Genomic DNA, 11,053 nt, shown 5'->3' with positions numbered 1-11,053 from the left:
TGTGATTTGAAGACATTTCATACATTTGGGTCTCTGGTTCAGATACCATCTCCACAATAATGCTCTGTAAAGTTATGGAGCTGGTTTCTGTCTGACTCTGGAGAGTAGTAAGTGACTAATGTAACAACTGGAAGGTCAACAGAGATGAGCCACATGTGAAGAAGGAGGGGTATAGCTGAGGAGGATAGTAGTCACAAAGTCTCACTGGTTATAGTAAGTTAGGCATCTCCTTCCCGAAATGGAAAGAACCATATCTTAGAAACTTTCCAGATATAGTTTTGTTCCAGAAATACAAATCTCATAGTGTCTCAAGTGTATTTTTTAAATCAAGTCTCACGTCAACATACACTACAGGTCACTAAATTATTTCACACATATTAAATTACTATTTTTAGCAAAGTTTTAGGGTGTTTTTTTTGTATTCCAGCTGAGAGATGTTATTGTGGAAAACAGAACATCCCCATTTCAGTTATCCAGTGACTCAAACCCTCCCAGATCAGAGGTGATAAAGAAACTACAGAATTAAGCTCCCAATAACATGTTTCAGTCCTATTTATCAGAAGAGCATTCATCCACTCCACTAGGCAACAATTTACTTTCCCACATCAGGGAACCTTATAAAATGAGTGAGATTCCTCTTTTAGAATAAAATTAGTAACAGTTCTGAATGGGACAACACCCACTGGGGATTGAGTTGACACTACCCAAACATATTTCACACAGGATATATAACCAAGGAGACATTCATCCCATCAATCTGGGCAGGATTCAAAACCCAGATACCAGAGGATGAGAGGACAGTGTGCCAACAGGTTGAAATCTAAAATCTAACATCAACAAAATTCTGTCACAATATGCTATATGTAAAAAAATGCAATAACCCGCAAGCAACATCTATTTTATACCCATTTGTAACAACAATATACGTCTGAAAGACTTGACACTGATGCTGCAGAAAATTGTGATGTTCCTGAAACTATTAACAGGAACCATATAACTTCAATGCTGGTAAACAGCTTTGTATCTTGTGGTGCTATTTGAGTTAAATAATATATATAATATATATATATAAAATAATATATATATTTGACATTTTACCAGTGGAAAACAGCTATTTGATCTGAAAACAAGATCAGGCCTGTGCTGGCCAAAGGGATTCAGTGTTTGCTGTGTGAGCTGGAGTGATAGCTGTAACAGATCAGAAAAACAAGGATGTGATTCACACAGAGACAGTGATTCACTTGTCAATAATGAGTTTTCTCCACAGCAGATTAAACAATTAACGTCAAATGAGGAATGAAATTCACATGAGGAATCTGAGGCCTGAAATTCCACATCGTTTTAGTCTATAATACCATTGAATTAAAATTTAAGACCGTACAGAATTAAGACTGAATTTTAGGGCAAAATTATTTGATAGATGAAGACGAGGTGGAATTCTGAGTCTCTGGTCTCAACCTTCAGGCTGACATTTTTACCCGCAACTCCCAATGTAACACAGCTAGTTATTGCTACTACTTAAACACACAAAAAATTCACTCACCAACATAAAACATGAAGAAACACAAAAAGCCAACAGCACTGTTACTTGCAGATCTTGGCATAATACCACACATGAAAATAGACATGGGGGCCAAACAGGGTAAAAACCATAAAGACTATTCCCATGTTATACATTAACTTGTTAGTATCTCACAGTACTATAGTACCCAATGTTCTAGCAGTCAACCTTGATATTTTTCATTACAACATCCACCAAGTATGGCAGGGGTCAGTCCAAATTGTGAAGAGGAAAGGGGATAGGGGAATTCACAAAAAATATATATCTTGGGTTAGACTTAAGTTCTTGGAGTAAGCCATAAATGTTCACAACATTTTTAGGGGGTGTGAGGGTGGGGGGTGGGTTGGTAATTAGGGCTGATCTACAGATGTACTCTCTCATTGCAAGTGTTTCATTTGTATCTAAACCCTGCTATTTGATTAATTTGCACTAGGGTTCCTCAGACCTTCTTCAGTGTTCCTCAATTGAAACTAAGATTTACTACTTGGTAACCTCTCAAATGAACTGGCCAAACTCGGATCCAATTTGCCTCTTGCCACCCCAGGTCCTTTTGCGGAAATCTGCGCTTAGTTACTGTTAAGATTCTTGCAAATGATTATATTTCATCTCTTCAGGGAAACTATTTCTGTGCATACTGGAGGAAGCAGTTATGAGGTGCAAGTTAGAAGGTTACACAAACACTGTTCCAAACATCACCAATGTCCCAAAGAGAATAAGCATTTATGATGTTCCCTGTAGATAATCTGGGCCAACTCTTTTGATTTGTGGAATTTTAAACAATCCGACAACATAGGGATAATCTAACTTTCTAAAACATACTCTGCATGCAAAGATAATGGCACACTATGGAAAGACCTTGGCAAAGCAGAAGCTATTACGAAGGTCACCTTGACCATACCAGCATGTACATCTAGTTACAATGATTAGAATTCGGCTTGTGCAAAAATAACTCAGGCAAGCTCACTGGCCACCGTTTACAAAATACAAACACTAAAATAAGTAGTTTTGGAGTGTGTTGTTCCTGATTTATATTGCTATCAACTGTGCACTGAAGAAACAAAGACTTTGAAATTTCAAACTGGTTGTTCTTTGTGAAGAAAAATTGTGATAAATGTGACAAAGTCTCTTAATTAGATGAGGCAGCAATGCTTGCTTATTGGGCAAGAATATTGCACACCAGACTTTATTTGAGGAAGAATTGATTTTTTTTGAAGAATAAATCTCAATGTCACATGGAAGTATTGTAATCCTGATTTTTTCCTAAAGCGTGAAGGGACTGAAAAGGCAGTCCGCTTGTGTCCAGGCAAAACATACATTTCAGTTCACGCTACAGCTTCTTTTCACTCTGATAGCGTGTGTGCAAGAACATTGGCATACCTGGGTTGTGCAATAAAGATGTCTCCACAGGGACTGCACAACAACATGCAGTCATGGCTTAATCGTCAAATCCCATAACAGAAGATGTTATGATATAGAACAGTACTTGCAGGACTAAGAATTAGTCAGAAAATACTGAAACACTTATTACAGTGAATATTGTAGAATAATTAATGACCATTGTATTTACATTTGACCTCCACATTGTATTTTTAAATGCACATAAATATCATGTCTTACTACAAAAAAAATGGGGTGAATGAGAAGCCATTGGATTCTTTATGGAGATGGGCCTCATTATTCTGTTTCTGCCATTAGGAAACAGCAGATACAATTTGAAAGGTTTGTTTTACGGAGTGTGAATGTGAAACAATTAGTAAACTGCACACAGAAAATGTCAACCTAGATAAAACCTCTATCAGCTTGGAGCTAATTGTTCTTGCTTTATGGAAGTATAAAAATGTGAACATGAGACAGCTCCAATGTCATCTAAAATGTCCAAAATTATTGACCAAATATCAGTTACTCTCCCCATTAAACAGTTGTTGTGAAATCAACATCTCCCAGTTCCTCCGATTATTCCTGCAGCCTTCCAGCAATGGGAAACATGGCTCAGATACAATTACTAGAGCCTAAAAGGAGAGAGAGAGAAAATTATAGAAGGCCAGTAATCTTACAAAATATCAATGCTTTTACAGAATTATTTAAATGGGTTCAAAATTAAGAGTATAGATTCTGTTTTAAAATAGTTTGCTTCAAATAATACATATTTGCTTCAAATAATACTGGTCACCTTTTATAATAAAAGGGTAGCTAAATATATGAACACTTAACAGATTCTAGCAGTCAGAAACTATGAAGAGCTGAACACTCTTGACTCTGAGTCAGAAGGTGATGGGTTCAAATCCCACATCGGGACTTTAAACTCACAGTCTAAGATGACACTCCTCCTGATGTGAAAGGCTCTATATCAACTGAAATTTTTATTATTATACAATAAGCTGCTCCAGTGTACAATATTTGAAATGGATGAAAATCTATCAATGGGAAATTTATTCTATTCTTGTATATCAAAAAGAGCAAGCTTCTATTAAATCCTTAAGTTTACACTTTAGATTGATATCCACAGATTTGTTCCCATGATACTTATGTGGACAAAATAAAGTGGTTGCTTTTTGAATTTTGACAGAGATGTTCATGGATCGAAAGTGTTAGCAGACTGTACCTCATAGAGCTGAATACAGATTGCATCGATGAACCCAACCTGCATGCTGGGGATCTGATCGCGCTTCTCTCGATTCATTAAATCCTGTGGAAAAAGTAATGCATAAGAGGTGAAAAAAATTGAAACTGAAAAAAAATTGAAATTGAAAAATCGCAACCCTACAAGCTTGGGTTCACTTATAGCACGGCAGCATTGGGAACCATGGAACTACAGTTCATTTCTAGCTACCAGTGTTGATTCAGTGGCTTCCTGTACAAAATGAGCAAGAAAACCACCTGGGGTTGCTGGCGTTCTAGCAACCACTCGAGAAAGGGCTTGGAATACATTAGAATATACAGCACAGAAACAGGCCATTCGGCCCAACTGGTCCATTCTGTTGTTTATCCTCCAAATGAGCCTCCTCCTGCTCTTCCTCAACTAAGCCTTCAAGCATAACTTTCTATTCGTTTCTCCATCATGTACCTATCTAGCTTTCCTTTAATACATCTAAGCTATTTACCTCAACAACAACTTATGGTAGCATGTTCCACATTCCCACTACTCTCTGTGTGAAGAAATGTCTTCTAACTTCCCCATTTGATCTATTTGTGACTATTTTATATTGATGGCCCCTGGTTTTGGTCTCCCCACCAGTGGAAACATCTTCCCTATATCTACCCTATCAAAAATCTTTCATAATTTTAAAGACCTCTATCAGGTCATCCCTTATTCTCCTCTTTTCAAAAGAAAACAGTCCAAGTATGTTCAGCCTTTCCTGATAGATATAACCTCTTAGTTCTGGGATCATCCTTGTGAATCTCCTTTGCATCTTCTCCAGTGCCTCTACATCCTTCTATAATGTGGGGACCAGAACTTCACACAGTATTCTAAGTGTGGTCTAACCAAAGTCCTATAGAGGTTTACCATAACTTCCCTGCTTTTCATTTCTATCCCTCTAGAAATGAACTCCAAAGCCTGGTTTGCTTTTTTATGGCCTTATTAACCTGCGTTGCTACTTTTAGTGAATTGTGTACATGTACCCCTAGGTCCCTTTGCTCCTCTACCCCATTTAGGTTTTTATTTTCCAGGATGTATGTGACTTTCTTAGTCCTTCTACCAAAATGTACCACCTCACACTTTTCTACATTGAAATGCATTTGCCATTTAAATGCCCACTCATCAAGTTTATTAATATCTTACTGTAATTTGTTGCAGTCCTCCTCTGTATTAACTACTCCCCCCAATTTGGTGTCATCCGCAAATTTTGAAATTGTACTGCTGATTCCTGAATCCAAATCATTAATATATATTGTGAACAACAGTGGTCACAATACCGATCCTTGTGGAACACCACTGCCCAACTCCTGCCAGTCTGAGTAGCTACCCTTTACCCCTACTCTGTTTTCTGTTTTGTGGCCAGCTTGCTATCCATTCGGCTATTTTGCCCCCGACACCACATGCTCTGACCTTATTCATTAGTCTATTGTGTGGTACCTTATCGAACGCCTTTTGGAAATCTAAATATATTACATCTATATATTTAGAGTGGTAGAACTTCTGAGAATGGAGAATGCATCCATGAGTGGAATGCTGGAAAGTCTCCTGGTATGTTTTCCTTACCCAGAGACTAATCACCGACTGGAACAAGTTGTCAGTAAAGATGGTAGAGGCCATGAAACTGGGCTCATTTAAAAAGCAGCTTGACGCAATTATGGGAGGACAGTTGGGTGGGTGTTCTGCGAGGATGAGATTGAATAGCTTCATGAAGACCAATCTTGTGATCTTGTGACCATTCTTGTGAATAATGACCTAATGGTGGAAGTCATTGTCTTTTTGTGTAGATTGTTATAAGAGGTTCGGAGTGTATGGACTGAAACCACTATGTTATAAGAGAGAGTGGAGGGGACGGGGGGTGGTCAACTGTATTTCCAATGAAACAGAAAAACAAATTTACATGAATAGCAGCAAAATATTAAGCTGTATGTATAATTTGTTGTGATCCTCTAAAACTAAAGTAAACGCAGCTCATAGACTCTGATACATACAATGGGTTCAATGTTCAGTTCCTCTCTCTCCTTGTCACCTTGCTCAAAAAATTCTGTTGCAACGAGTTCAGCGATCTGTAAAATACAGAATGGAAGCAACATGGACAGTTTTCCAATTTTCTTTGCAAACAATTACGGAAATGAGTTTGATTGATGGCTATGATATATAACGACACAGATGAGACAAGGAATACAGGAACAGACTCATTTTATTAGGTCATGGCAGATATTTATATTTTAAATCCAAATCCCCTGCTCTTTCTCCAAATCGTGGAGTCCTGTAGCTGAGTGGTTAGAGCACTCGCTTTGCAAGTGAGAGACCGGAGTTCAATTCCAGGCAGGGCGAAACCTTGGGCAAGTTTCCTTACTCCACACGCCTAATAATAATCCCTCCAAAACAAAAAACAATAATAAAAAAAATTGGTCATTTTCAATCTACGACTGTTTGTGGGACATTGCTGTGCGCAATTGGCTGCCGCGTTCGCCCACAAATATACAGTCAATTTACTTTACAGTGTGTTCTGTGAAGCGCTTTGGGACGTCCTCCCGACGTGAAAAGCGCTATACCAAATGCAAGGATTATTATTATTATTATTATAAATCCCTGTAACAACAACAAGATTACATTTGTATAGCGCCTTTCACGTCGGGAGGACTTCCCAAGGCGCTGGACAGTGTACAGCATTTCAGATAATACTTATAATACATATTTTCCTAAGTCCAATAATACATATTTTCCTAAGTGCTTATCTGTTTGTTTGATGCATTTATGGACTTCTGCATCCATTCTTTTGTCATTGGGGTCAACTTAGCTCTCTGCTTGATATTGATCATATCAGATGTACCCAAATGTGCCAGAGGCAGACTGCAGATGTTTTTAAAAGCAATAGCTGTGAAAGCCATGCGTGTCATTTGACTTACAGCTTGTGGATCTTTACTGGGATTTTGCCATTTTTTATATAAAAGCACGGTACCCTGGTTTGCCTAGTCAAATGCTGATTCATGAGCCAGAAGTCTAATTCCAGACTTTATAGACATCGCTACTGAGAATGACATAAAAGTAGATTAATCTCCAGTACATTCTATACCACTGGGTGCATTTGATGTGAAAAATATGGGAATACCAATGGCTAAATGTGGCCCATCCTCACAGCTCTTTATGCGAAGAAATGTCTTTTGGTTTAACGAGGTATTGGCTATACTACAATTAATTTGAGACATGATACAAATGTGCATATATGGGTGTTGGCACAGCACATTGGCACTCCACATGCACAGTGCATAATTTCTGAGCCAGTGAATTCCAGGGAGAGGTATTGAGCAAAACCAGAGCTTCCTCACAGTACGTTGGCCTGAGGAGTCTATTCCAAATGAGTACATGAAGTACATGAGCTATTACTGTCTGGACAAATAACTCTGGGCTTCTGATTGGATTCTTTCCAGTAAGGAAGCATGAGCTTTATATTAAAATAAACAAGCATACAAATTATTGTCAGCAGCAATCATGTGCTTTATGTCTCAGTTTCCCAGTGGATGAATTGTTAGGTTTCAACTGTGTCATTTTTTTTTTAAAAAAGTTAATTTAAGTAATTTAATTTTACAGAAAGTTAATTTAAATAACTTGGGAGTTCTTCTGCTCCATGCAGCAAATCCTGTGATGTGAACTAAGCAGTGCTATGTTTCATTAGGTTACGTTGAACTCCATATCGACCTATCCCCTCCCTCCACTCAGCAAGCTCCGGCCTGCTCCATGTCCCCCACCCGACCCGCCCCACCATCAGCGATCGGGCCTTCAACCTCTCAAGCCCCCACCCTTCGGAACTACATCCCACAATCCCTTTGCCATGCTCCCCCCCATGCTTCCTTGAAGGCACATTTCAGAACCCTCTTCTTTGATTGCTCCTTCGGTCACCCTCCTTCCCTTACCCTCCCTAGGCTCCACCCATCCTGATCCCAAACCCCCTGCTCGGGTCCAAATCCCTGATTGTCCAGCGCCTTGGGACGTCCTCCTGACATGAAAGATGCTATACAAATGTAATTCGTAATTTGTTGTTGTTGTTTCATAGATTTGCCTGTGTTCATTTATAAATAAATTGCAATTCATAATACATGCAAACTTAAATTATATATTTAAAACTACATTCTATTTATTTCTAAGGTGCATCATATTTACTGAATAGAGCAGAAGAGCACACATACCCCCCCCCCCCCCCCCCCCACACACACACACACACATCCACAACACCTTTGTTGCTGTGCAATGTTACATAGAAATAATTCTGCATGACAGTGCCGTAAACTTGTAGTGGGTAGCAATACCACAGGCCCATCTTGATGATTTTTCCACAAACCATTATTACAGTGATACTAGATTCGTTGTCTGATTTACCTTTCGCTGTATAGGCCAAGGCTTGGTTATTGCAGACACGTCACAAGCTGTCATTAACATTGACCTGTCAATCAACAGTAAAACCAGGAGTGAATTTAGTTAAATGCTGTACCAATATAGAAACCCAAGATTTTTTGTTGTAACTTTGACAAATGACTTGACAACGAAAAGGGTATACTAATTGGTGCAGGACAGCTTTCATGCAGGGGTCAGAATGCTGAATAGTAAGGATTAATCTCTGGAGGAATCCAGGTAGTTATTTTTGTAAAAAAAATTAGCTATGGAAATATTCCTCGCTCTAATTATTCTATAGAGCTTTGTCTTCTTCCATTTCAGCTGGTAAACAGTGAATGAAAGTGCTGAGGTGAAAAGATGATTCCCACAAGACAACTCTGGTGTCAACACAAATGTCTTTTCAAGTCCCTCCTCTTACGTTAGCAAAGTAGGTAATTCTCAGATGCCTGCAGCTGATATTCTGCCTGCTGTCAGCATGGCTCGGTTGGTAGCACGTCAGGAATTTGAGCTCATAGTCTATGAGCTGATACTCCACTGTGTTTCTGGGGGTGTGCTGCATTGTCGAATGTGGTGTCCATTGGATAAGATGAATCCAAGGTTCCATCTGTGTGTTTAGGTGGATGTTAGTGATACATAATTCGAAAAGAAAAGGGAATTTCTCCTTATACCCTGACCAACAATCTCCCGGAAAATGTAGTAGCAAATATTTGGTGACTGAAAGAAAGAACTGTATTTCTATCATGTCAAAATGTTTCATTATTATCAAGTTTAATGACTGGTTTTGAACACTAAATGTGTCTCAACAATCTATATTAAGCAGTGCACATGATTTAAGGTGGGGGAGGGACTGCTGTCATACAATGGACTGGGTTCCCTACTGCTGTAGCAGAACACATGTCAACAGGAACCAGGAACACTGAGAGAAAGAATAAATTGAAATAAATGGAAGCTACGCAACAAGCACCAATTACAGAAAATTAAATAACTCAAAAAAATTAAGTCCATAAGTTACAGAAAATTAACTTACTTATTGGATGATATTGCAATAAACTTTTATCAAAATCAAAAGCTGTGTTGGACATTTAGGTCTTAATTTATGTAATGCCAACATTATTAAAAGATAAGGTTACCTGCTTTTGATTTTTAACTTACAATAAAAGCTCCTTGTGATCTTTATCCTCCCAGTCAAATTGATTGTTTTTCACCAGCTCAAAAAATTCTTCTCTTCTCCTGAAAAAAAGTTTGTTTTTGACACTTAAAACTTTCACTTTGTAACCAGGGGAAGTTGGAAGGTGACCGTAAGCACGGTTGTAAGCAAAATCTTACAGGCTATGTACATAGCATCATCAATACCTACTTCATGTACAGCGCCAGGTCTGTGGCTAGAATAAACTGTTCAATCATCTTCAGAGTGGCTTTATATTCACCCAGAGAGAGGCCACTTAGAATCTGGTTTCCCTAGGGACAAAACAAATCCTTTCAAGTTGAACATTCTCCATAAGACTGAATATCAGGAAAGAGCATAAGAATATAAGAATTTGCTAGGCAAAAGAAGACCAAGGTCAATCCAGTTCACCTCCCTCCACCCTGGCAGTCGCATGACATGTCATGTCCCAAATTATACATGAAAGTAATCAATAAACCATGTCAAATGTTGTTTGGAGGAAATATTCATTGTATAATCCCTCAGCTGGAATATTGGGTCTAATTATATAAGGAAATCAAAGAGGGTGCAGAGGAGATTTACCAGAAGGGTACCAGGGATGAGAGACTTTAGTTAGGTGGAGACACAAGAGAAGCTGGGATTGTTCTCCTTAGAGCATAAAAAGTTAAGGCGACATTTAATAGAGGTGTTCAAAATTATGAGAGGTTTTGTTAGAGCAGATAGGGAGAAGCTTTTTCCACTGGCAGGTGGGTCAGTAACCAGAGTACATAGATTCAAGATAATTGGCAAAAGAACCAGAAGGAAGATAAGGAGACTTTTTTTTGTACACAGAGAACTGTTATGGTCTGGAATGCACTGCCTGAAAGGGTGATGGAAACAGATTAAATAACAACTTTCAAAAGCTACTTGAAAAGGAAACATTTGCAAAGATATGGGGAAAGAATGGGAGAGTGGGACTGATTGGGTAGCTCCTCCAAAGAGCCATCCCAGGCACGATGGGCCAAATGCCTCCTTCTGTGCTATAATATTCTATGATTCTATAGGTGAACTCTCCACAGGTTGTTGTGGGCTATGGGGGGTTATGCAATGTGTGATGTGCTAGTTATCAGCGGTGATAATTATCGCAAGGCAGAACATGTGATTGTTTTGCTGAGGGATCATATCAGGCCCACCATTGTAGTCAGCTGTGGAAGCAGAAATTCAACTTCCTAATTAAAGAACTTCTGTAATTTCCTCCCAGTCACACATGATAACCCTTTTAATCACATTTGCTTCTAGTACTTTTCTTCTGGCAGCT

General features: G+C 38.7%; 1 protein-coding gene across 2 annotated transcripts in view; it reads right to left on the bottom strand.

The window, feature by feature from the left end:
- Window positions 1–1,031: 1,031 nt before the first annotated feature.
- The window catches only part of pde5ab (phosphodiesterase 5A, cGMP-specific, b), a 63,374-nt gene continuing 53,352 nt past the window's right edge, over window positions 1,032–11,053 (bottom strand). For both annotated transcript variants that reach the window (XM_042337424.1, XM_042337433.1), the window contains exons 16-21: window positions 9,949–10,049; window positions 9,744–9,821; window positions 8,577–8,640; window positions 6,188–6,262; window positions 4,164–4,247; window positions 1,032–3,570 (exon numbers count right to left, since the gene is read on the bottom strand). In XM_042337424.1, coding sequence (XP_042193358.1) covers window positions 3,457–3,570; window positions 4,164–4,247; window positions 6,188–6,262; window positions 8,577–8,640; window positions 9,744–9,821; window positions 9,949–10,049 — 516 coding nt within the window. In that variant the 3' untranslated portion in view covers window positions 1,032–3,456. The remainder of the gene's footprint in view (window positions 3,571–4,163; window positions 4,248–6,187; window positions 6,263–8,576; window positions 8,641–9,743; window positions 9,822–9,948; window positions 10,050–11,053) is intronic.

Source organism: Callorhinchus milii, unplaced genomic scaffold (assembly GCF_018977255.1).
Source record: "Callorhinchus milii isolate IMCB2004 unplaced genomic scaffold, IMCB_Cmil_1.0 Scaffold1, whole genome shotgun sequence".
Lineage (NCBI taxonomy): Eukaryota > Metazoa > Chordata > Chondrichthyes > Chimaeriformes > Callorhinchidae > Callorhinchus > Callorhinchus milii.
The sequence above is the reverse complement of the archived record's forward strand: the minus strand, read 5'-3'. Positions and strand labels throughout refer to the sequence as shown.